Source organism: Pangasianodon hypophthalmus, chromosome 14, assembly GCF_027358585.1.
Source record: "Pangasianodon hypophthalmus isolate fPanHyp1 chromosome 14, fPanHyp1.pri, whole genome shotgun sequence".
NCBI lineage: Eukaryota > Metazoa > Chordata > Actinopteri > Siluriformes > Pangasiidae > Pangasianodon > Pangasianodon hypophthalmus.
Window position 1 is genome coordinate 911,608 of NC_069723.1, and position 27,500 is coordinate 939,107.

At 39.1% G+C, this 27,500-nt stretch overlaps 1 protein-coding gene and 1 long non-coding RNA gene across 3 annotated transcripts in view; one reads left to right on the top strand and one right to left on the bottom strand.

Moving 5' to 3' along the window:
- Positions 1–27,500, top strand: part of megf6 (multiple EGF like domains 6) — a 61,444-nt gene that overhangs the window by 16,348 nt on the left and 17,596 nt on the right. The window contains exons 5-21 of the mRNA XM_034310364.2: positions 1,833–1,955; positions 7,288–7,410; positions 7,635–7,760; positions 7,880–8,002; positions 8,764–8,886; positions 9,054–9,191; positions 9,710–9,832; positions 11,111–11,233; positions 11,480–11,710; positions 12,640–12,771; positions 16,383–16,511; positions 16,795–16,923; positions 17,468–17,602; positions 18,927–19,061; positions 22,581–22,709; positions 22,898–23,029; positions 23,999–24,124. Coding sequence (XP_034166255.2) covers positions 1,833–1,955; positions 7,288–7,410; positions 7,635–7,760; positions 7,880–8,002; positions 8,764–8,886; positions 9,054–9,191; positions 9,710–9,832; positions 11,111–11,233; positions 11,480–11,710; positions 12,640–12,771; positions 16,383–16,511; positions 16,795–16,923; positions 17,468–17,602; positions 18,927–19,061; positions 22,581–22,709; positions 22,898–23,029; positions 23,999–24,124 — 2,280 coding nt within the window. The remainder of the gene's footprint in view (positions 1–1,832; positions 1,956–7,287; positions 7,411–7,634; positions 7,761–7,879; positions 8,003–8,763; positions 8,887–9,053; positions 9,192–9,709; positions 9,833–11,110; positions 11,234–11,479; positions 11,711–12,639; positions 12,772–16,382; positions 16,512–16,794; positions 16,924–17,467; positions 17,603–18,926; positions 19,062–22,580; positions 22,710–22,897; positions 23,030–23,998; positions 24,125–27,500) is intronic.
- Positions 1–27,500, bottom strand: part of LOC128320207 (uncharacterized) — a 40,751-nt gene that overhangs the window by 9,917 nt on the left and 3,334 nt on the right. For both annotated transcript variants that reach the window (XR_008303664.1, XR_008303663.1), the window contains exons 2-3: positions 15,649–15,761; positions 14,951–15,094 (exon numbers count right to left, since the gene is read on the bottom strand). This is a non-coding gene — a long non-coding RNA (uncharacterized LOC128320207). The remainder of the gene's footprint in view (positions 1–14,950; positions 15,095–15,648; positions 15,762–27,500) is intronic.

Genomic DNA, 27,500 nt, shown 5'->3' on the forward strand with positions numbered 1-27,500 from the left:
GGTGTGAGAGGTGGATGAAGGGTTCGAGAATAAACAGATGTCAGAGCATCTAATAGCTAGCTCTGTTCTTCAGCAGGGGGTTTTCATTAGAAATACCTGTGACGTTTACGTGGAAAATGAGTGTTCGAGAGATTCGTAAAACGCATCTGGGTCCTGTCAACTCGATACAGCACAAAACTGTGAACTTTGACCCCTGATGATCAAGTTTAAGAGACATGTTGAGTTTATGCACTCTCGAACTGCGGCATTTTAGCGTGTTCTCCTGGTCAGTGCTTCCTTGAGTACTTCATTTCATTTATCTTTAGTCATCGCTTTATCTCTTTATCCCATAAACACGGGGTGTGAGGCCAATGGCATAGCCAGGAATTCATTTCGGGAAACAATTGAAGAGTCTTGAGCTCTTCTGTGAACGCGTGACTGCTCTGTGTATGTAATCTGGATTTAAAAATACTATTGAGGTATGGTTCCCAATGTTCTCTGGAAGACTATTCTAGATTTTATGGCCATAGAAGAAAAACTTTCCATGGGCTAAGCTCTGAAAGATCCTCAGGATTAACAGCAGGCCTACATCGAAGTGCTTGGGATGGACTAAAATTTCCCTGAGCTAAACCATTTAAACTTCATGAGCAGGACATTGTAGTCAAAGTGGAACTTAAAAGCCAGCCATTGTAAATTAAATAAGACTGAAATAACATGTTAAGAACCATCTAGTGTTTGTAGAACACCTCAGTACTAGCATTTTCACATCATAATTGGTGTTTTAGAGCTTTTTGTACAAGTCTATTAGCGCCGTAGACACAAATCAGACCTGTATATAAAAAGAAAAAGATGACTGATGATGAATTTCTTGGAAAATTGTGAAAAAATTTGGATGTTTCATCACACACTCCTGCAATTGAATGCTCTATAGAACACATACTGTATGTCCCGTCCTTGTAAACAACCTGGACAAGACAAAATATTGGTCTTTGATGTAGTCCTGCTTGTTGCCCAACTCGCTGCATGCTATTCTCCTTCCAGAAAAATCCCTTATGTGTTGCAAAAATGTGGGAGTTTAAAACCGTCTTCATTCATTCCCTCTACAGCTTTTAGTCATAGCTCAAACGGGTGCGAGCATTTCAGATCATCAACTGTGATGATCTCTGAGGCGCAATGTGCAGTTTAATATACAGCTAGTGTCTATAGGGAAGCCAGCATTTGGAGCATATTAAGGCACGTTAGTTGTTTGTGTGTGTTATTGCCTCAAAGATCTACGATAAAAGGCATGTGCAGTATGTTGAATGTCCAAGCTTCCTGTTTCAAAAGCAGATACGTCAACATACAGAATTAAATTATGCCTCTCAAGCCATTTCCTGGGCAATGTAATGAGCTACCAGCTTTAAAAGAATGAGAGCCATTACATTATTTTCAGATAATTTAGATTCTTTAAGGGCTCATGCGATAATTAGAAAAATATGGATCTACTACTTAGAACCCTTTCTGATAGGAAAACACTTTGTTGTAGTGTTCTACATAGAACTTTTAAGGGTTCTCTGAGAGAGAGAGAGAGAGAGAGAGAGACAGCCAAAGATCCTATAAGGGTTTGTTAATATTCTTAAGGTTGTGTTTTCATATCTAAGGACGCTTTTGGGCCTTTGAGCAAACTTCTTAACCCTCATCATCTCAGCTATGTTCGGACTGGCTGCTGCCAAAAGAATAAATCTAAATCAGTATCTGAAATTTCCAAATACTCAGTTTTGTGATTTATATGAATGTAATGCCGTAGCGTACAGTGTTGGTAATTCACAGCAATCTCTTTCTCAATCGCTCTTTCTCTCTCTGTGTCTCTGCAGATGTGAACGAGTGTGAGAACTCAAACGGAGGATGTGAGGGAACATGCTGCAACACCATTGGCAGTTTCTACTGTAAATGCCCCGAGGGCAGCACTCTCGGACTGGATGGCAAAACCTGCCAGGGTAACATACACATGCTAACCGTGTTATTATTAACAGAATACGTCACCTGACGATCAGAGGAAATTAATGAGGAGCTAGCTTCAAGGGCAAACGGTTTGCATTAAGCTATATAATGCTATCAAATCCTATCGTCTGGAAGCTAAACGATTTATAGTGTTTATGGACAGGAAGTGAGTGTCAAAAATTTCAGCTTCGGACACAGGTCATCTTTGAAAATTTCCAAAAATAAGCACACCATCATAGTTTTTACAAAATGATCTGAGGCCATTTCTGTTTTCTTTCATTTCTGAGTCACGTTTTGTCATTGACGATTCACAGGAAACAGATTAAAAACAACTGAACGTTTGCTAACTTGCTACTAGAGTTGATTAGCCACACAAGCAGCCATTTTTGCTGGACTTTTTTAATATTAATTTCCTATAGCAGTGTCACTCCTTTGCCAAACGCACAAGTTGTTTTGACCCACGACACACTGAGATTGGTGTTTGGATAAAATTTGTTAACATTGTGCTAATTTTAATTTCAGATATTTAATAAAATATGTACGTTATGTGGCTTTGAACCAACAACATCTGATATACAAATTATTAAAGATACACAGAATCATTTAGCTGCAGAACCTGCATACTAATTTAACTACTTAACTTAGTTAATTTTAGTGATGAACACAGTCATAGTTGTTGTGGAGTATTTTGTGTAGTGCTAAATAAATCACTGAGAATATAGATACTGAAATTCCTCTGTGACACATGTGAATTTACTAGCAGTTAGCTAGCTAGTTATTAAAAATAGTAGGAAGACATAAGGAGACATGTATGGAGACATGTATTAGTGCACTTAACTAGCTAACTAGCTTGCTATATAGCCCAGTCAGTAAGCTTTCTGGGCAGCAAAACTTTGGACTGAGCGTCACACTGGAGCTTTTACTTGATCTGGCAAGCTAGCTAATTTATGATTTCCACCCCTGAGATGCAGAAACACGCTACCATTGTTTTAGGAGTAAGAATTTGCTGACTGGACTTACGGTGTTGTGTTGTGCTGAATGTTGTGTTCTGAGTGAGCTGCAGGTCTCCGGGTGCAGCTGGTGAGAGATAGAGAGAGAGAGAGAGAGATAGAGAGAGAGAGAGAGAGACAGAGAGAGAGAGCAGGGGAAAGGGTAGCAGTAGCCTCTTGCCATGTTATAGAGAGGACGAGAACAGTTAAAGTGCTGAATGTGTTTGAGGAAATACAGACGAGACGAGATGAGAGACAAAGATAAAAGGAGAGAGAGAGAGTGAGAGAGAAAGAGAGAGAGAGAGCGCAGAGAAGATCTTCATAAAAGTGTAGTGGCTCTTTAGACATGTGGTGTGTTTTTCCACCCTGGGTTTTATTACCCCTTTCTTTCTGGCTGGGGTCATGTGTAGCAGAGCTTGCATTCAGTCATGTTCCTGGGTCAAAGATCTAGACTCTATCTCATTTCAAAAGAGGTCAATATCTCCTCGATATCTGCAGCGATGGCTTGCTCAGCTCAGATAAAGTGCCTAAAGTCATACGTTGGATTAGGATTAGAACGTATCAAAATGGCTGGAAAAAGCAACAACAACAACAAAAGCAACAAAATGGAGGCTGTGCAGTCAGTAAAAATCTTACAAACGTGAATTCAATTTATACACAAAATTTCAGGCTCAAATAATAAAGCTAGATTAGTGTAGGTCACACCGATCATAACCCCAAGTGCAAAGTACTTACACTCCTAAATGAGCCGAGCCCAAGATAGCAAATATGAAGCTTTTAATGGTCTTAAGAACAAATCACTGGTGAGGAAATGAGCAGGAATGAAGCAGATGCTCTCCTGAGAGCTCCTGTGCCTCCATTCACTGGTTTCCTTTTGCTGTTTGGGGAAAAGCTAGAAACAGGGAAATTCACTTCTATAATCTTCTTGTACACAAAATCATGATAATGGTTAAAATGTTTGATGTAAAATTCAAACTAACACGTGTCTGGGTGTACAAACTTTTCCAAAAATATCTTCTGGGATTTTTTTTCTTAAAAGATTAGTGATTATTTGGTTTTCTGCTGCACCTGATGCAGCTCATCAAGAGCCACAAGACTTAAACATTTACAGAAATCAAAGGGAAAAGCTCCCATACTGAGCTCCTTTATCTCTGTTTCATTCCTGATCATTTCCTGATCAGTGATTTGTTGTTAAGACAATTAAGCGCTTAATATTTTGATATTTTAGGCTTGGCCTGTTTTTTTTTGCCCAGGAGAGTACTGTTGAAAATATCTCAGTTCAGCACCAAGAGCTGTTTATAACTCACGACTCCAAATATTTCACTTTACTTCACTTGCACGTTCCTACAGTAGCACACACTGTTATTGTTGTTTCTTAATGAATAACAACTGATACTGACTCAAACGTTACAGTCCTCTATGAGTTACAGTATGTGAGGAATAAAACGCTTGGAGATGTGCTGTTGTTGGAAAATAATTCAGGACAGAGTGGTGTGATGATAGCAAGAAGGAAGTGTTTTGTTATTTTATTTAAACCACAGCAATTTGCCAATGATTACAACTTTTGATTTATTAATAAACGACATGCTTTTAAACCATTTCTAGTTCAATTTAATGTTGTGGAATGTCTGAGACAAGTTAGCTCCTGTTATGACCTACGATATAGCCACGATAAACCATCGCTAATAAGACACAGCTAAACACTATCATGTTACTGAAAAACCAGAAAGCGTGGAAAACTTACTGATTGTTACAAAGCAAGTAATTAGGAATTATTATTATTATTATTATTATTATTCGTCTGGCTAGTGTAATTTTTCTACGTTTAACTGCGAGGTGAGGTTTTGCACGTAGATGCTAGCAGAAGAGTTATATGACACTTTGTACTGATCTTTATTTTGCTCGGTGTTTCCACATACCTGCATGTTTTCTGATTCTGAAAAGGTCATATGTCATCCATCCATGCTAAATAATCCGCTTGGTGAAGGTTTACGTGTGAAGTGCAGCAGATGGTGGGATTCAGAATGAGTAGCTTTTTAATTTGTCAGAATTATATTATATACATGTTGAACAGTTTTTTTTCTAATAGATGGCCCTATGATACAATATACTGTATGTTTATGTGTATTAAAACATTTCTGCTATATCAGCATTTGAAATTAGCTGAGCCGTATTCTGGACACACACACACACACACACACACACACACACACACACACACAGGAAGCTGGTCTGATGTGATGCGTTTTGCAGATGTTCTCTAAATCTCAGTGCAGGAATGGACAGGTACATTCCTCCTGAGGAAAACTGGACTTGTTTGTGTTCCGTGCACACACAAGCATGTTCCATGAAGACTAAGAAAAAACTCCGCAGCATTCCAAATGGATGTTCCAGGATTCTATAAACTCCAGCACGTTTTTACGAGACTTCCTTACACAGCAGTGATCATTAAAACTGTAAGTATGGATGTGGAAGTTAAAAATGTAGCGGCTGGTAGCTGAAGAGACGAGTATGCACAGTTTTTTATTAGTCAGTGTACGCAAAAGGAACGAGTGAGGAATTTGTAAATTAACGTCCAAAATCAAAATCCGCGCCGAAGAGAAATCACAAGTGAAAAACGTGAAATGTTTCACTTTTTTTTTTTTATTAGTGACACGCAGAAAACATACTGAAAAGCAAAATCTTAAGTGCATTGTTTTTATGTTGCTTTATTTCTTCAGGTTTTATGCCACTGCCACTACATCTGAGATTCTCATTAGTGCAATTTCTCAAGAACGTGGGTTGAAAGTTTGTTGGATTTATATGGAATTATTTTTGTAACCAGCACATGAACTGATTCGAATTTGGAATTGATCCAAAGAGGGTCAAGGTCACAGCAAGGTCACAGCAAGGTCAAATATCTGAAAGGACTAGGCTTGTTGGCGGCGGTGGCATCCCTGTGGATGCTGTTAGTGTCGAGTTCTACTTATTTAAGGATTTAACCATGACTTTGTGTTCTAAGTGAATGTAAATCCCTTTTGAATTGCATTTCACTTCCATCAGTGTGCTGCAGTTGTGTTACACTGAAATGCAATCACTGTCCAATCACAGCTCTAAGCTGTACTGGTTGTAATTGGAGAAGGAGAGAAGATTTTGATTTTAATTATACTGATCTATCTATTGTTCAGCCTCTATGTTTCCTCAAAAAATGTAATCAATAAACAAATTTCAAATAAAAATGATTTTTTTATAATTAAAAACTACAAATATATTCAACCGATGATATTTTAAATTTTTTTAAAGTGATTGCGCTTTTAAAGATGGCCTTCCACTTCCAAATTCATCCCTTTTGTCTTTAATTGTGGGTTTTCGAACCACAATGACATCATGTTATTGAAACTGTTAAAGAATCTAATGATATCTGAAGCATATCATCATAGAGCCATGACATGAGGTAATGGTGTGTGTGTGTGTGTGTGTGTGTGTGTGTGTTCTTCATCCTTACTGAATCATTTTAATTACATCTACTAAAGCAGAAATGGATTGTTTGTCTCTGTCTTTTGTCATACTCCAGTTGTAGGGAACAGTTAACTCTTTATCCGAGTCATATGTGAAAATGCGCTTTACTCAAAACAATTCGCTATAAAAGAGAAGTGTAATGCCTTCGATGGTTTTATGGGTTTGTTAAGTGGGTCTTTGACTGTAATCTCTCTTGTAAATATGCCTCACTCTAGCTCTTCTTTATTAAGACCAGAATTGTCTACATTTTCCTAATAAATAACAGACTTGTTTTAATCTCTGAATAGCTGAAGCAGGAATGACTGAAATACTGCAGCTGATCATTGATATTGTGTTGAAATCCTTTTATAATAAAAATGTATAGCGTCTGTTATTTCAAATTATGTGAGATTAGGTTCAGGTTTTGATCTGAGAGTTGGTGAAATGAAATATAATAACTATAAATATAAATAAGCTTGCACGGCGAAACCCTACCTCTCTTTCAAAAAAACAACAACATCGTCTTATTTTCTGTTAATAAATGGTTTTTGTGGAACGAACAATAGCGCCACCTGTGGTCATAAGAAGAAAAAAACACAGAAGTAAAGGCTAGGGCTGATTTCTTTCTAGCCCAGACTGTAGATTCATGCAGGTTATAGCTGAAATGTCCATTGAAGCTAATTTATTAAATTTATTTATTATATAAACCCGATTCCCTGACGCGTACAGTACACAGCAGGTCATTAGGAGTGATTGAGAATAGAAGAATATAATAGTGGGTGTGCTTTTATTGTGCATAATGTACAGTATGTGTGTGTCTTTGTGTGTGTAAATGTGTGTCTGTGTGTGTGTGTCTCTGCAGATGTAGATGAGTGTGAGGAAATGAACGGTGGCTGTCAGCAGAACTGTGTCAATACGCTCGGCTCGTACTACTGCGAGTGCGGCGAGGGTTTCCGCATTCACACAGATGCTCGCACATGCATAGGTACGCGACTTATACGCCTTATAGCCACACATAGACAGATACACTAACAGTTTGGGAAGGTATGTACACACACACTACACTACATAGATACATATAGTAGAAACAAAAACATATGAGACACAGCTGTGCAAAGATGAAGTTTGTGTGAAGTCAAAGATGAATTATTCTTATGCGTTTGCCAATTATTTGTGTGTGTGTGTGTGTGTGTGTGTGTTCTGATGTAGCTGTGAACTCTTGTGCGGTAAAGAATGGAGGTTGTGAGCACAGGTGTCTGGACCTTGGAGATGAACACTACAAGTGTGAATGTCGTCCTCAGTACCGGCTCAAGAGTGATGGCAAACATTGCGAGTGTAAGCACACACACACACACACACACGCACGAGTGCTCGTGCTGAGATAAAATCCTGTTTATAATGAGTATATGGACCACCAGCCTAATGGAGGTGTGTGTGTGTGTGTGTGTGTGCAGTGAAGGACCCATGTTTGGAAGGTAATGGTGGATGTACTCAGTTGTGCAGCAATGATAACGGAATCCCAGAATGCAGCTGCAGACCGGGATACGCACTCGCTACAGATCGCAGGAGATGCGACGGTAAAATACAAGCACAGAAAAACACGCCTGAAAAAATTCCTTTAAAAAAATCCCAATGAAAATGTCACGGTTTAGAAGATTTGGTGTTTAAATGCATTGAGATGGTAATGTGCCTGTAAGGGCATACAGCCATGGACAGAACAAACAGTTACGCCATTATTCTGGTGTATTTAACCTTAATTTAAATTCCTTTCATTTGTATTTAGTCCTTCAAAGTACTTGTTACAAATGACTGTACACGATACATCAGTTGAATGGGTTCGGTTTAGCATCCAATCAAGTTTATCAGCATTGAAACGATCAAGAATCGTGCCAATTCATTACCTTCTGTAATCTTCTCCTGCTACACAGTGGAGTTAGCGCTAGAGCTATGTGTGTGTGTCTGAATATGGATTAGCCGTAAGACTGCAGTGTTGAACGTGAGCATGAGCACGCCTGATCCTACCTCAGGAAAATGCTTCAATATGCAAAGATTTGTCTATAATGAGGCATGATAATTTCCATATAATTTCCATATAATTTCCAAAAGCATGCTGATAACTGGCTAAATAAAATTTTTTCTTTGCTAATGCCAGGTTGGACTAGCATCGATTCCAGTAGCTTGAGACATATAACGCGACTCCAAAGCAGTTTGTGAGCAGCGTGCTGAAGTGAACTATAATGTGTTTCTTTATATAGTTCTATAAAGTGTGTTCTATAAACTAATAAAGTGTTTCTGATGGTCTGATGGTCGTTCTTGAATTTGTTTTCTATCCCCTCAGATGTGGATGAGTGTGTGTCCGGCCGGAACGGGTGTGCTCACGGCTGCGTGAACACTCCGGGCTCCTTCAGGTGTGTGTGTAACCCTGGATTTGAGCTTGGTGTGGATGGGAAGCAGTGCTATCGTGAGTAAATACTCACACACACACACACACACACACACACAAACATATATATTGTTTCGGACATTGTTAGAAGCCCTGTTTGATTAGACTACTGTGCTGAAACCTTGGTGAACTCTTTGCTCTTTGTGTGTGTGTGTGTGTGTGTGTGTGTGTGTGTGTGTGTGCAGGTATTGAGATGGAGATAGTGAACGGCTGTGAGAAGGATAATGGAGGCTGCGCACACCAGTGTGAACACACCAACTTCGGCCCCGTCTGCACCTGTAACCGCGGCTATGAGCTCGCTGATGACCTCAGGATGTGTATAGGTGTACATCTACACACACACACACACACAAACACACACACACACACAATCATAATGACTGTTTTGTTCTCATCCCACAACTCTTATTCACATTCATCATCTAATTCATCTGCTCATACTGAACATCACACTCAGTTACTGTTTGACTTCACAGTATATAATTATGGAAGGATAATGATTTATAATCGGACTATCCGATCTCACCCAGAAGAGGACGGGTTCCCTATTTCCTTATACAGTCACCTCTGGGATCTAAATCTACATCTGGAGTTCTGTAAAGCTGCTGTGTTAAAAGCTGTTATTAAAAGCACTGTATATTTATATAGGCATTATTTATATAGGAAATGACACTGATATCTAATTAATATATCATTCAGCACCTCAGTCATAAATGTTTAAGGTTCAGGATTCAGGAACTTATATATTATGTATATTATTCATATAATGAAAGAGATTATTACACACATGATATCTGTGTGTGTGTGTGTGTGTGTGTGTGTGTGTGTGTGTGTTTTCCAGACACTGATGAGTGTGAAACTGAAGAGTCATGCTGTCACCACATCTGTAAGAACTACCCAGGAGGGTACGAGTGTAGCTGCAAGCCCGGATACACACTCAGCTTAGACGGCTGCTCGTGTGATGGTGAGTGTGATGGAACTGAACTGAAGGAACACACACGAACACACACACACACACACACACACACATACCAATATACACACACAACTGAGCATCCTCCATCCTCTCTGCAATTTTTTTGCACATGTTTATGCTGCTACATTACTCATTATATTATACTGTTCATAGGCTGCTACTCTTATGTTTACACTATTTCAGCTACTTGTTTTGTTCTCTTGTACTATTTACACTATTGTCACTAGATTCACTTTAAACAGAACTGTGTGCTGGTCGGCGCTGCACTGGGACTCACTGCGCTCACTGTCTGTCCCAGTAGTCACTGTGCTGTCCTGTGCTGTCTGCACATGTTTGCACTTCTGCACTTTATTGTATAATTTATGTCCCTTGTAGTTCTGTGTTGTTCTGTGTTTGTCTTATGTAGCACCTTGGTCCCGGAGAAACGTCGTTTCGTATCACTATATACTTGTATATGGCTGAAATGACAATAAACTCCACTTGACTTGAATTGACTTGAGTGTTAAACTTCTCTGCAACATTTACTCTGAATCCTTTATCGCTGATTCTTTATAATTGTGCCTAAAAGATTTATTTATTTATTTATTTATTTATTTATTTGTAATTGTGTAAATGTATTGTGATTATTTTTAGAAAAAATAAAGCTTTAATGGCGGACATACAGTAATGTAAGCCTAATAATACACAGATTAAAAAAAGCGTGTTGTTATATAACAGAGAAAAGCTTCTAATCATTGATATGGTAAAGCTTCAGCATTTATGGAAGGTGTCTCGAGTGTCAGTACTTTGTACCAGTCAGTAATTTTGAGCTTTCTCTGTAACATGATAAGATTTTCCATCTTAGAGAATAAAAGAGAAGCTGGTAAGGGAACGACTGCAATATTTAGTTCAGTAATAAACTGAAAATTGCAACTGTTGGCAAATTGCTGTGGTTATAAGTGCGATAATCGTTATAGGAAAATAATCCACTTTGGTGTGGTAATTAATCACACTACACTGGTGGTCAACACAATACAGGTGATCACAGTCAGGTAACACAGCAATGACAGGACAGAAACAAAAGTGCACATAATGTTATTAATTAAAAAAAGAAATGAATGAACTCATTGTTTGGAATTTTTAGTATGTGTGTTTACAGATGTGATTTTTTGTGTCTTTTTTCTTCATAGTCTCTCCAGGACAATGTGTTTAATTTTAAATTAGTGATCAGGATTTAAATTAGAAATCAGTATTTTGGTATTAATTTGTGTTTGACGTTATTTTTAGACGTTAACGAGTGTTCACTCGAGACATCAGGCTGTAATCACTACTGCATCAATATGCCGGGATCCTACGAGTGTTTCTGCAGGGAAGGCTTCCGTCTGGACCACAACCAACACACCTGCATTCGTGAGTACTGTGCTAAACACGCTACAAACACTGCATCCAGGAAGGTGATCAGTACGTGTACGCTCCAGGCTACTTTGAAAAATGATAAATTATACATGAAAAATGATTGATTTATTGTATATAGATATGAAATCAGGAGATGGCCCAGATCAACAGCAGTGACGATGAGGGTTCAGTGTCTTCTGCTTGCGTTAAATGATGCGTATGAATGTGTATCTGTGTGTGTGTGTGTGTGTGTGTGTGCAGCTCTATATGAGAGTGATCTTGAACCTGAGGAAGAGGATGAGTTCGAGGGTGAAGAAGAAGAGCTAGAAGTGCTTCGTCTTCCTGACCTGTTGTTCCGGCGACCTCCTCAGCTCCTGCAATACACCGCCGCACTACACTCACCTTATGACACCGAAGACACACACACGTCCTATTCAGGACACACACGCAGCCGAGAGCAAAGAGGAGAACTCACTGTGATTAGCAAGATCAGTAAGAAAGGACTACACACACACACATACACACACACACACACACACTGAAATCACGCCTGATGACATGGTGAACTAGAGCAACTTTGTTCCAGTACCTGGAACTGAAATCAAATTTACCGGGATTATCTGTTGTCTACACACAACAGCCCATAATACTTGCCCATACAGTTTGCAAAATTATTTACAAAAAACTAACTTAATTTGTGGTTGTGGCTGCATAAATATTCACCCTCATCAGTGTGAAACATTTAAATTAGCTCTGGTGTAACCAGTTACCCTCAGAAGTGGCACAATTAGTTGAATAAATTTGATGTGTGTGCAGTTAAAGTGTCACATGATCTAAATATAAATACGACATAAATACTCTTCCTGGAAGACTCAGTAGATTGATACTTAAACAAATAGCAGCATGAAGACCACAGAGCTATCGGAACAAATCCAGCACCAACTTCTAGTAAAGTATCAGCCAAGTTTGGTTATTAAAAAAAAAACAAACAATCCTGCAGAGCACCATTAAAAAATCCATTACATAAAACAGGTAGTTTTGGTTCTAAAATCTGATTGGCTGAGCCACATTCGAAGCCGTTGTAAATTCCTCGATATACATAGAAATGTGACCGCATCTGTATTAATGTTATTAACCCAGTACGAGTCATGCTTAACAACGTCCTTGCTCCTGATAAAATCGAATGCGTGTCCTCTCATGCCTTTTCACTTTAATTAATAATGAGACAGAAAATAATCCCAAATAAATCCATTTCAGTTCCATACAAAATGTGGAGTTATTCAATAGGGGGGTGAATACTTATGCCAAACACTGTATTTGGCTGAACATTGACTGGCAGGTGTTCTTGGATGTAGCGTACACATTCATTATTCTTTCTGTTTGTATGTTTACGTGTGTGTGTATGTGTGTGTGTGTATCAGTGTGTGTGGCAGGCTCATTTGGTGAAGACTGCAGTCTCAGCTGTGAGGACTGCGCTAACGGAGGTGTGTGTGGCGAGGAGAGGGATCGCTGTGTTTGTACACCTGGCTGGACCGGCGTCACCTGCAACCAGAGTGAGTCCAATATGTCAGAACTCAGACCTGTGCTGATTAAAGGGTCAGAAGAAGGTCTGACTTCAGAATTAGGGTCAGATTTAGTAAGCAGTTTATATCAGAGCTACAGTGAGAGATAAACTCATTGATGGGAAAAATGCTGCTGGAAAATCCCCAGTGTGTAACAGAATGGGAGACTGTTTGCTCAGGTCAGGTGTGTGAAACCTTTTTTTAGGTAATGGACCAATATCTAGTGTTTTTTTTAAACAAATTATAGCTTTACCATACCAACTATTCAGTCCTTTTGAACTTCTCCACATTTACAGTGTGGACCTTTCACTTACTTAAACTATTCACTAAAAGTACATACTCTTTTTATGAAGATAAAGTACATACTTTTGAGTGTGTAGTAAAACAGTACGCGAGCGCTGGGACACACTAACACACACGTCGGGATGTTGTTGCCTGGTTACGCACGCCGTCACCGTAAACAACCTCCTCATCGCATTTCAGCTTCTCTTCATTCATTATTCCTGATATCATTTCTACTGTATCATTTAATTTACTATTTTATTAAATTACTATTGATTTATTTTTCCACATTTCTTTTACGCTACTCTAAAATGCGTCCTTGAATTTGGCGAAGCAAACCATCACAAAACTCCTCCTCCTCCTTCCTCGCACAAGGAATTGTGGGTAATATTAGCTGGAAAAGTGTCCACGGATCCACACTTCAAAAATCTACCGGAAATACTCGACCATCCGGGAACCTCTGGGATCCTCGTTTCAGCGGACTACGATTTGGGACACAATAATTCTAATCTCGGATACTATTCAGGACGGATAGAAGGCGAATTGAGACGCAGCAATGGATTTAATATTTGTGATTATATATGAAATGGAATAATGGACTTATTATATAGATTATATTTCAAATTTTTACCTACCTAATGAAGAAGTACATAACATTAGTTTGGTTTATTGCTCTATTTTGCCCCCTAGTGGAAAAACAAAGATTAACTCTTTTTTAAATAAGATTTTTTTCATTCAATTATGGTCCACAAGATGATTTTAATTTAGAACACAAATTCTAAATTGCTTCACTGGGCCACATTAGAACTTTTATCGGGCCCGTGTACCACATGTTTGACGCCACTGGTTTAGGCTTTCCAAAAGAAAAAAAATTTGCTCATGATGGAAAACTTGGGATGGTTTCCCAGCAGGTAACATTCATTAATCATTAATCAGACTAAAGAGAAAACCAGGAAAAAAAATCAGAGGAACTAAAATCAGGAACAATGATGTGTAATGAATGGACCAGGATTAGAGACAGCGACACGAACCCGACAGATACTGACTCAACATCATAGAAGAAAGACTGGATATCCAACTGGAGAAGTTCTCAGGCTGGAGCAGGAACCGAGCCAGGAGCGAAGCAGCAGATGACTGGAATCTGTCTTTCAGCTTAAGCTCCCGCTTGACTGTAAGCTTCCTCGCTATTAACTTTTATAATGATGAGTCCAACTAAGTGCTTTAAACTGTTCTACTATCTTAAGGCTTCTTTCAGGAGGCGTGGAGACTGGCCACGCCTTCCCTCTCGCTGTGAGCCTCACGCTCTGTTTCTCACGGTTTTGCTCAAGACCTGCTTGATGAACATTGAATTTTCATCAGTATTGATTGAGTGATACTATATCTTAGAAGGTATTTTGTATATAAATAATTGTAATTGTTAAAAAAAAATTAATACCTAACTGTACTAAGTATACCAGTGGAAACAAGCTAGTGGCAGAAATTTAATCTGTAGAAATGCTCACATACATCTGCTAACAGTATTTGTCTTAAAATGTAGGTGGATAGTTAAATATAGCATGAAGGAAACAGACAGATTAATATTTCAGTGTCTGTCTTTCTTGTCGTCTTTTTCCAGCAGAATACACAAAAGTGAGTAGGTAGTTTACAGGTAACGATCCAAGTTAACCAGCTGATATTAATCCTCGATGTTAGCCAACTACGTTACCTAACTAACTAACTAACTAACTAACTAACCTACTGTTTCAGAGTGTGTTTAAAGATCAGCAATGATCCCTGTTGGTCTTCACTAATCTTCCTGTACAATCATATAGGATTTATAAGTTTACAACTTTTGTGTTTTTATTCCACAACAATTTCCTGTCATACATTTTAACCTGTGTAACGTTACCTGTAATGTCACGGAACACCTGTGAAACATGTTGGATCCCGTCGTCACTTTCATTATAGCAGCTACAAACAGTTGTTCCCTCACCAGCCTCTTCTCTCTCTCTCTCTCTCTCTCTCTCTCTCTCTCTCTCTCTCGTTCTTGAAGCTAATAAGAAGGAAAAAAAACAGAGTTTGTCACATAGAGAAACTGGAAAGTGTCTCCTTATGTAAAGCTTCAGCAGAGCAGACATTCTTTTATAAATAAATAACATTTTTTAAAAATCCATTGATTATTAGAGTTAAATTATGTGAGCATCTGTCACACAAGCGCCTGTGTTAGTTGTTACTATAGAAACACTAACATATTAGAACGAACAATGTTAACATACGTACACTGTAATTTGTCTTGAACGTTGAAGCTACATCATACAAGTGATTCAGTGTTTTATTAACAATTTCTGACCAATCAGATTTGAGAATTGACTAACGCTGTGGTCTAATGGCTGCTATTAATAAATCATTTCTCGTTAGTGGGTTTGTTGCTCAGTGGTTCTTCTGAATATTATTACTGATGCGTATGAACACATTTCCTTCCTGCAATGAGCTGTATGTCTACTGCCTCTAACCCACTGCTCCAAACACACACACACACACACACACACACACACACACACACACACACACTGAGCTATGGACCGATCGTATTTCTCTCTGCGGTACCTGTGGCGCGTTCATGCATTAGCGGTTCCTTCGCTAATTCATTTTGAAGTGCAGAGTCTGGAATGTGGGTTACTCGGTTCATGAAATCCAGATGGGGTTCTAATGCTGAGACACTGTTTGGGTTGCACACACACACACACACACACACACACACACACACACACACACACACACACACACACACAGGGTGTACATGGTTAAAATATAACACTTTAAAATATCCAGTTCATATAAATTCTTCATCAAGCTTTTTAAATGTTTTAAACATTGTATTATATTCAAGAATAAATCAACATAAGTCATAATTTCTTTTTCTTTCAGTACTTTCAGTACAGTACATCACCAATGTTTGCTCAGGTTTTTGGTTTTTTTATTTTATATTGTATATTTCAACAATCTCAACACTTTAAGGCAATAAAGTTAAACCAGCAAATTATTTTTTAATGTCAAAAATGATATTCATAGGTTGATTGTGAAGAAGTCTGAGGTTACTACAATATTTAAATGTAGTCTCTCTCTCTCTCCCTCTCTCTCTCTCTCTCTCTCTCTCGTGCGCTTTCTCTCTCTCTCTCTCTCTCTCTCCCTCTCTCTTTCTCTCTCTCTCTCTCTCTCGCTCTCCCTCTCTCTCTCTCTCTCTCTCTCTCTCCCTCTCTCTCTCTCTCTCCCTCTCTCTCTCTCTCTCTCTCTCTCTCCCTCTCTCTCTCTCTCTCTCTCTCTCTCTCCCTCTCTCTCAGCGTGTATGGAGGGGATGTATGGTGTGGGCTGTAACAGTGTGTGCGCATGTCAGAATGGTGGACGCTGTGATCCAGTAAGCGGGAAGTGTCTCTGCCCTCCTGGAGTCCAAGGCCTGCACTGTGAAGATGGTACACACACACACACACACACACACACACACACACACACACACACACACACACACACCCTTCACTACCCCACTTCCTCATTCTACCTCTTCTCTCTCTCATACTTCACCTACTTTCCAGCTGTCAATCACATCTGACATGAAACACAAAATTCAAAACCATCCACAACTCTTTAAAACTGTTGAGTCAGCATCATCTTCTCCGTAAAGCTTCTCACTTTTCACTCTAAATGTTCTAGAAGTAAGTGTTTTTTGCTCTGAGGACTTGTGTGTGTTGTCCCCAGGATGTCCTCAGGGCTTTTTCGGGACGTTCTGTCGCAGAAGATGTAACTGCCCCAATAATGGACGCTGTCACCGTGTGTATGGAGGCTGTTTCTGTGCAGCTGGACTATATGGGAAATTTTGCCATCTGTGTAAGTGTCCTCTTTATACAGATCTGACAAACTGATGGAAAAAATTCATTGTAATTTTAAATGCTGCCCAATAAAACAAAGAAATGTAAACCCTGATTTCATCTACAACTAGTGCAGAGGAAAAAGTTCATTAAGCTGATGCAATTTTTGCTTAGTTCTTATTACTTTCTTATTATTTTGTCTAGTTCTTAAATATATTAGCTCGATTTTGCGAAGAAGAGCTTCTAAGGAATCATTGTGGTCAAGGAAAGGATAGGAAGCCATTAGAGGAAGTAAGATGGAGGTATAGGGAGCAGGTACAGTAAGTAAGATGGAGGTACAGTAAGTAAGATGGAGATATAGAGAGCAGGTACAGTAAGTAAGATGGAGGTACAGTTAGTAAGATGGAGGTACAGTTAGTAAGATGGAGGTACAGTTAGTAAGATGGAGGTACAGTAAGTAAGATGGAGGTACAGTTAGTAAGATGGAGGTACAGTTAGTAAGATACTTCATGGCCAGAACAACACTAATGAAAACTGTGTGTCTTGTCTCTTGCTGTATGAAGCCTGTCCCAGGTGGACGTACGGCAGTGGATGTTCGCACGACTGTGACTGTGTTCAGGAGAATTCGCTCGGATGTGACGCCAAAAACGGGACGTGTACCTGCAAACCTGGATACCATGGCAACCGCTGCCAGGCAGGTGCGCTGGGGCATGTTGTGGGTCAAAAGACCTAAAATAATATCAAAAGTGATAGTAATTTGATCCAGTTCAAGTTTGAGATCAAAAGAGAAAGTAAGATGGAGGTATAGTGAGCAGGTAGAGGAAGTGAGATGGAGGTATAGTGAGCAGGTAGAGGAAGTGAGATGGAGGTATAGTGAGCAGGTAGAGGAAGTGAGATGGAGGTATAGTGAGCAGGTAGAGGAAGTAAGATGGAGGTATAGAGAACAGGTAGAGGAAGTAAGATGGAGGAAGTGAGATGGAGGTATAGTGAGCAGGTAGAGGAAGTGAGATGGAGGTATAGAGAACAGGTAGAGGAAGTAAGATGGAGGAAGTGAGATGGAGGTATAGTGAGCAGGTAGAGGAAGTGAGATGGAGGTATAGTGAGCAGGTAGAGGAAGTGAGATGGAGGTATAGTGAGCAGGTAGAGGAAGTGAGATGGAGGTATAGTGAGCAGGTAGAGGAAGTGTGATGGAGGTATAGTGAGCAGGTAGAGGAAGTGAGATGGAGGTATAGTGAACAGGTAGAGGAAGTGAGATGGAGGTATAGAGAACAGGTAGAGGAAGTAAGATGGAGGAAGTGAGATGGAGGTATAGTGAGCAGGTAGAGGAAGTGAGATGGAGGTATAGTGAGCAGGTAGAGGAAGTGAGATGGAGGTATAGTGAACAGGTAGAGGAAGTGAGATGGAGGTATAGTGAGCAGGTAGAGGAAGTGTGATGGAGGTATAGTGAGAGGAAGTGAGATGGTGTGATGCAGCCTGAGGTGAAGCAGAGTTACTGTTACCAGGCTAAAGCTGATTCCTTTTCTATAACGGCACTTTCCAAAGTGTTTTACTGCCCTTATACCTCAGCAATTTTACACTGATTACAATTTTAATATATTATTGAGCATCACATTTTACTTTTAACTGTTTATAGTTACTTTTAATGTTGTGGGACACCTGTGAAACAAGTTAGTTCCTGTTTTTGCTTATGCTTTAGCAGATAACGGTCGTTCCCTCACCAGCCTCTCTTCTTCTCTCTCCTGAAGTCAGTAAGACAAAACGCAGCTTGTCATGTAGCTAAGAAACCAGAAAACGCAAACTGCTCTGTCCTGAAGACTTCCTCATGCTGGAAAACTTATTGTGGTGTAATTTTTTGTGATATAAACACACAGTGACCCCTAAAACCTGATGTTGACTCTGAGTCAATAAGCAAAGAAAAAACACATGTATCAGTGATGTTTATTTTCTTAATTGAATTGAATTTTCACTAATGAGTCGCCATTTCTGATGGAAATAAAAGTCTCATGTGTTTCCCCTGTGCAGAATGTGATGCTGGTTTTTACGGCACTGATTGCCGTGAGCGCTGCGACTGTCCTGACGGCGCATCATGTGACCCAAAAATGGGAAAATGCCAAGAAAAATGTCCTCCTGGATTTCATGGAGAGGAATGCCAACTGGGTGAGAGACAAATCTTCCTCTCATAAACCCTCACATGTGTAAAAAACAAAAAACAAAAAACAAAACAACATCAACAAAAAAATTCAAATTCAAAGATGAGGTTGAAGCAAGGAGCTGGAGTTAGTGGTAATAGCTTTTCTTACAACTTTATTTTATATTAAATACACACATTAAAATGCCTATGAAGTGGCCTAACTCTTAAATTGCTATACTCTGCTGCTCTCTAGTGGCAGATAAAGTCAGTGCAACACCTCAGTGTTAGATCCAGTTTCAAATTTCCCAGAAATCATCACAGTGATGTGAATCAACCTGGACATCCTTAATACCTGCTAAATCTTCCACATGACAAATGACTGATAGATCCAGCAGCTGTGTGTGTGTGTGTGTGTGTGTGTGTGTGTGTGCGCAAGTGCAAGAGAGAGCATGTCCTAGAGAAGTTACATGGCAGACATCACATTAATGCTTCAGTTATATTAAATTACAATGAACTGTCCTGTAATCCTGTGTGATTTGATTTAACTGTCAGTGGTGTGTGTGTGTGTGTGTGTGTGTGTGTGTGTGTGTGTGTGTGTGTGTGTTAGACAGAGAGAGAGAGAGGGAGAGAGAGGGAGAGAGAGGGAGAGATCTACTCGCTGAATTATTAAAAACAAATAAAACTTTGGCATAGAATTAACAGCCTTGTAATGTTTTTTAACAATGGAGTGTGTGGGTGTGTGGGTGTGTGTTTATCAAATGGTTTCCTTCCTATCGCATTGTGGAAAGTTGTTTTTGTTCCAGTGAAAGACAGAATAACTGCAGAAGGAAAAAAAGAGGCCTGTTTTAGCCATAACTCTCTCTCTCTCTGTACAGTGTTAGCATGGGAAACACTAATACTTAGCCCAGGTCTGAATTCAGACAAAAACAGAGCTTTTAGCCACGCCAGTGCTTTCTTGCCATCTTGGCATTATACATGTTCTTACATGGAAGTTTACGTGATATCAAATAATTATCGGAAAAAATATTTTAGAAGTACTGTGGCTCATAACAAGGCCATGCAATGCACAAGTACTAGTGTACCTGTGTACGGATGCTCCAAATAATCTAAAACTAGTAATAAATGGATTAAAAACACATCGTTATTTAACAGATAACATAATGTATAATATATAATAACATATAATCACTGATATGATGATGTTTTTTATAAGTTTATTAACCATTTATGGAAGGAGTCTCCAGTGTCAGCGCTTTGTAACAGTCAGTAAGTTTTCAGAACAGATGATTTTCCGGTTTCTCAGTAAAATGATAAACTTTTTTTTTTTTTTGTCTTATTAACTCCAAAGAGAGAGGGAATAAAAGAGTCTGATGAAGGAACGACTGTTTATAGCTGCTGCAACATAAGTGATAACAGGAAGTAACTCGTCTCATGGGCGTTTCACAACATTAAATAGAGCTATAAATGGTTAAAAATACAATGTGGCTTTCTTAATAAATGAAACATCGTAATAGTTGGCAGACTGTTGAGGTATAAGGGGAATAAAACACTTTGAGATTGCTGTTATAGGAAAGGTCTGTGGTTGTAACTGTAGCTGCATCACACCACCCTGATGTTGATTATTTTCCTATAACAGCACACCGCCAAGTGGTTTAATAGTGACATGAGAAGAGGACAATAGAGATGAATTGATGTATGAAACAAATTTAAAAAAAAATGGATGTGTATTGTGTTCATAAAGTATGTGTCACTGTGAATCTTGAATATGAATCCAACTTTATTCCTGTAATAATAAGCGATTATTTCGATAAACTTTCTCCTAGTGAATAGGTTCCACAAATTTAATACCTGCCCTTTAAACGCATCGATTAGCACACGCAATTTTCATTTCCAATGATTTTTACTCGACTTTAAATCCCACTTTTCTGTATTGTAGTTCTTTTAGGTAGAAATGCCTCAAATTAATTCGGGTTAAAGCCTAAAGCAGAAAAGATATTTTGCTATTTTGCTCGTTTGAGAGACGTGACCCTTGATAGATGCTGTGAGTAAATCAGCTTGCACGTATTTGTGCAGGTGTTATAAAGTTTGCACGTGATTTTAACTCACAAACCTTTAGCAAATCAGCTCCAACAAGCTCGAGGACTGTACGAGTGGTGTATGATTCAAATAAAAAAAAAAAAATAGCATTTTCATGGTTTCCCTGGAATCTCCCGAGTCCAGGAGATGTCAGAATTACGAATATGATTTGTTTGTACAGCACGTGTAACATTATTGCTAATTAAAGCGTCAAACAGGTCTGGGGAAATATAAAGCAGGCTCTGAATTATAATCCTGGAGACGCTTTGTGCTGCACATTTTTCCAACGCAACCCGCTCAGCTCATAAAGGGATTAATAATTACTTTCCTGGTTGAAAATGTGCATGTGATCTCCTGTGACTGAAATGAAGAGAGTGTTACATTCACAGAAGAGCTGCAGGAGAAAATGGAGTGCTAATAGCTACTGTAGTGTCTGCTGGAGTCATTACACACTGAAGCCCACAACCATAATAACCAGAATCCTCTAAAGGGCCGTTGAGGTTATTCTGCCCCAGCAATAAGCTCCGCTCACCCGGAACACTGCGCTGGCACCGAGAAACTGGAATTATGGGAAAGAATTTTTGAATGGACGTAGAACGAGACTTGATTTTTATCAAAAGTTATTGAAGGAAATCTCTAAGAGCTGAGAAAGAGCTGGAACTTTTTTTTTTTTTTGTTGAGAATTTAGATGTCTGCACCGATGACTCCTAGCTCGTGATTTTCATCAAAGCCAAAAACATACATAATGACAACCTTCAACCTTTTTTTTGTAGAAACATATTTTTTCAAGAACATTGCCAGAAAAGAGATGGGAGCTTTTCCCTTTGATTTCTGTAAATGTTTAAGTCTTGTGGCTCTTGATGAGCTGCATCAGGTGCAGCAGAAAACCAAATAATCACTAATCTTTTAAGAAAAAAAAAATCCCAGAAGATATTTTTGGAAAAGTTTGTACACCCAGACACGTGTTAGTCTGAATTTTACATCAAACATTTTAATCATTATCATGATTTTGCGTACAAGAAGACTATAGAAGTGAATTTCCCTGTTTCTAGCTTTTCCCCAAACAGCGAAAGGAAACCAGTGAATGGAGGCACAGGAGCTCTCAGGAGTGCATCTGCTTCATTCCTGCTCATTTTCTCACCAATGATTTGTTCTTAACAGCATTATATAAAAGCTTCATATTTGCCATTTTGGGCTCTTTTGTTTGTAGTGACTGTTTCAAGGTGTTGACTCTGGAGACTCCTTGCATAAGTTTCCAACGAAAACTTCACCAAATCAGCGATTATCTGTTTTTCGTTGTGAAACATTAGTCTTAGTTTATGGGCAGCGTACAAGTGCCATACAAGTCCTTGTTTAAGTCCCTAGTATGAAAAATGATAATGTATTAGAGCGAGCGCATTAATATAAACCTTTGATTTGACATCACTGTGTTATTAAAGCGAAGCTGCGTGTTTCTGTTCCTCTCCCAGCATGCCCTGCAGGACTGCACGGCCCAGGGTGTGTGTTGCGCTGTACGTGCCCTTCCAACACCAGCTGTGATCCTGTGACGGGAGAATGTGTGTGTCCACCAGGATACACAGGGCACAACTGCTCTTCAGGTTAGTGTGAGTGTGTGTGAGTGTGTGAGTGTGTGAGTGTGTGTGTGTGTGTGTGAGTGTGTGTGCACAATGTCTCTACACAGATAGATGTACATATTGAGATCTGTAATAAAAATACACGCTGTAATGTAATGTATTATCATGTCGTGTGTGTGTGTGTGTGTGTGTGTGTGTGTGTGTGTGTGTAGTGTGTGCTGATGGATTTTGGGGTGCCGCCTGTGCCAGCGTATGCCAGTGCACTAACAGCGCAGTATCCTGTGAGGCCAGCAGTGGGCGCTGCCTCTGCAATCCTGGATACACGGGCGAGCAGTGTGAACAGCGTGAGTGTTTTTTTGTTGTTCTCTTTCACACTCCATGTCTAGATGTTTCATATCTTAAGGAGTCTTTCATCACACCTCAAATTAATACACAATTTTACTGAGTTGATTCTAAGGATTCAATAAACGATTATTTAAAAGTAAGAAATATCTTCTGTCTTAACACTTGATATTAAAGGAAGACTCCATCCTGAAACATGTTGAATAGGTTTATTTTGAACTATTTGTCACATGCTTAGCGATTCTGGTGTTAATGTGTTGGATGGTGTTGTATTTTCGTTATTTCTTTGAGAAGTTAGCGGTTCTGCGTCGCTCTGATTGTTATTCTTAGCGCAGTTACAATGGCATTTAATAGGAGAAAAAATTTAAACAAACTCAAACAAAATGGAGAACATTAAGGTTTCGGTTTTAGCTCCTAAAAACAGAAGAGTAAGAGCTTCTTTCCGAGCGACATTCAATGTCACATTAATTAGAAATCGGTTTGAGAAGAGTGTACAGAAGAGGAGGTGAGAGATAGACTACAGGACTAAAGCGCCGCCGCATCGCTCTCTTTAGATAGAGATAACACAGGGTCTAAATCCCACTGCACCACCATCAGCAGGGCGTCGAACAGCATTGTGGGTAATGTAGGAAACTGTTAACTAAAGTAGACCAACATGTCGATGAAAGAGGTTTAAACCAAAAAAAAAAGTCAATTTTTCTCTGATATTGCTGAGTGAAATAACTCATTATTGAAATCACTAGCATTTGTTCTCTTATCAAACAAACCCAAAGTCTTCGTAGCGGACTCGGATTTTGCTGTAAATCCTGCCACCTTGTGGACGTTTTCTTGTAATGCTTTAATTAACATTAATTACAGGAGCTTCTGATCTGCTTTTAAGTAATCAGGAGTGTCTTCTCATTAACACATTAGTATTACATGACAGCATCCTGTAATTCTATCTAAATCCTTCCCATGATGCTGTGTGTCAGGGTGTCCCGAGCACCGGTACGGACCGCAGTGTGAGAGAGTTTGTGAGTGTGTGAACGGAGTGTGTGATCATGTTAATGGAGCCTGCAACTGCACACCAGGCTGGACTGGAACACACTGTGAAAAGGGTGAGTTACTATACACACACACACACACACACACACACACACACACACATACACACACACTTAATGACTTGTAATTGTAGATTTAACTTGGACGGTAATAAAGATGATGATGGATGCTTCGTCTCAGTCACTAGAAAAGATCCTAAATTTGAAATATACTTAATAAAATATCTCTTGACACTAATAAACAAACTCGGCTAGTCTGAGACGCTAAACAAACACCAATTCTCGCTACATGAGTGAGATAATATAGTCAGCTCCAGAATTATTGGCACCCTTAATAAAGGTTATCCTTGAAAAACTATATTTTTGGTTAATCACGATGAAAATATGAGAGAAACCAAACCTTGTTAGAGCTTTCTATAAAACAACTGTCTATAAAAACTAATTGTCTACGCAATTATATTGACTTATTAAAAGTTCAGCAGAGTGTTAAATGCTCATCTGTTATACTTGCTGCGTATCTGACTTTCGTTTTTGTTGAATTACAATGTCATTTAAATGTTAGATTTGCAAATGAGCTGTCGTTGCAATGCATTATGGGAACATGTGCAATTTCTTAGCTATCAAAACTGCAAAATGAAATATCCGTGACTTTTGTTGGAACGCATATTCCACGTTTCCTAAAAGAATTGACGTCAGTACAGCTTTCCGTGGCCTCACATGCTCCGCCCACAGGATTCAGAGCGTCTGATATCTTTTGTACACTTTTCTGGTCACAACCTTCAGAATGACGAAGGCTGGAATCTGATTGGATCTCTTGCACCACTGTGTAATATGGTAAGGGGTTACATTAAAAACTAATTCAGGACATCATTATGTTTCGGCTGGTTTATTAGCACAGCTAAATGTATTAGTCGATTAATCTGTGCAACCCCTAGTATTCATCCTTCTTATGATCACAGCGGCACAATTAACATTTCGCTGGACGTAAGCCAATGAGACTGCAGCCTAAACAAACTAATAAAATCGCACTTAGCGGAGAGTAAACAGTGATCCTGAGAGTTTTTGCTGATGCGTTGAGGGGAAGTCATGTCATGTCACTCAAAATCGCCTCCGTGTGTAAAAAATAAGTGGTTCTTGGTTAAGTTTATTGATGAAAGAGTTCTTACATACTATTCACTAATGATGTGGAAGGAATTATGGCTGTTAGAGGCACACACGTTTTCAGGAACAAAAAAAACAAAAAAAAAAAAGTGTAGCGAGGACATTAGTGGATGAGTGTGTGCAGACTCCGGCACAGATTGTGCAGGCGCAGTGTAATTACACCCAAATGAGTGTCTGTCTGTGGGCCCCTAATTCACACACACACACACACACACAAACACACACGCACACTTTGATGTGGGAGGATGTAAGGCACATGTGGAAAGTGAGATCACTGAATAAACGCTGACGAGTCCAATTTAGAAGCTGAACGTGCAGTAGTTAAGAAGACACCGAGAGAGAGAGAGAGAGAGAGAGAGAGAGAGGTTAGTTAGATGGGGTTAGATGTAATAGTAATAGAGAGGAAAAGAGGCAGAGAAAGAGACACACAAGTAAAGTGATACAGAGAGAGAGAGAGAAACATACAGAATGTATATATATATATATATATATGACATACATGTGAAATACTGTATGAGATGCTTTTCTGCTCACCACAGGTGTAAAGAGTGGTTATTTAAGTTATCATAGCCTTTCTGTCAGCTCAAACCAGTCTGGTCTCTCTCATCACCGAGGCGTTTCCGCCCGCAGAACCTCCACTCACTGGGTGTTTTGTGTTTTTCGCACCATTCTGTGTAAACTCTAGAGACTGTTGTGTGTGAAAATCTCGGAAGATCAGCAGATTCTGAAATACTTTCAAAAAATTTGTGCAGATGTACATACAGTACTAGATATGTTACAAGATATATACACTGAGAAATAGGTGGAAACACACACACACACACACACACACACACACACACAGAGAAACAAAAGGATTATCAGGACTAAACCACACTCAGATTTCTTTATAGAGGTGTAGAGAGAGAGAGAGAGAAAGTTTTGTGTGTGTGTGTGTGTGTGTGTGTGTGTGTGTGTAAGAGAAATTCCCTAAGGCAAGTCTCATTAACTTAAACTATGAAGGATAAGTGCATCCATGTTTTTACAGCAGGGGTAGGATGCTTTTTAAAAAGCACTTGCGTGTGTGTGTGTGTGTCTTTGCACTCTTTCCCAGTAGTTTAATGGATCGGCTGAGCAGCCTTATAAAAACTCTTTCTCTCTCTCTCTCTCTCTCTCTCTCATCCACTTCAGTTCTGAGATTTCTGTCTTTCCCATGACTCTTCATTCTCTTCATCTTTTTCCAGAACTTCTGATCACATGGCTAATTGCAACGGAGGTGAACCGAAAAGCATTTTAGCAGAATAACACAACATTTGAGAGTTCCATTTCATTCTAAACAGTTCTGAGAATGTAGCTGAACCTTCACATGTAGATGATAACCAAAGTCATGTTACTTCTCTGGCTTTGCACTGGAAGTTCATGTAGCATCATGCTAAATGCCCGACTAAATCATCGTAGACCTACCTCAACCCATGCTGATGTTTCAGTTTCTCAAGCAGACTTAGCTATTGCTTAGCATAGATAGAGTTTAGGATGAACCTAGAGGTGCCAATATTTACGCTTTAGCCATAAAGATAGTCGTACTATCTTTCACAGGAGTCCAAACACAAATAAAAGTCGATTCGTGCTGACTTTATCTAGGTGAACTTTAAGGGAAATTAAGACAAAATTAAGATTGAAATTAAGACGGTTGGCTCTTTGGTCGGTAACAAAACAGAGATGCTACTAATTATTAGGTGGCTGTTACACGAGACTTTTTCCTCGCTGTTTCCTTAGGCACTTGGTGCACATCTGGGAATAAAATATAGCTAGCTAAAGTTCAACTGGTTGCTTCTAAATCCAAACATTTCCACAAATAACGTGACTTCAACCAATGTTTTATCAATTATGCTGTTAGCATCAAGCTGCCCCGTCCGCTAACATGCTCCAGCGTATTTTTGTGCTAGAATTCTGTTTTTTTCTCCTTGGATTTTCTTCTAAGTAACGCTGGTAGTAACCACTGTCTTCACCATCGTAATTAACTTTCTACGATCTTGGTTGCTAAGATTTCATTGATTTTATGCATGTAATGCTAGCAATTAAAAAACGTCAGGTTCATCACTGGACATGTAGCCATAAAAATGTTTTAAATAATTTTTCTCAAAACACAATTATTTCCATACAAATAGTTGTTAATGTTTCCATTAAGAATTTCATGGACTGTATAATCCCACTTTGTGTACATGTTTTCTCTTCTGAAAAGAGCAACAAAGACACAACAGTTTAGACGACAGATTAATATCAGCCAGTG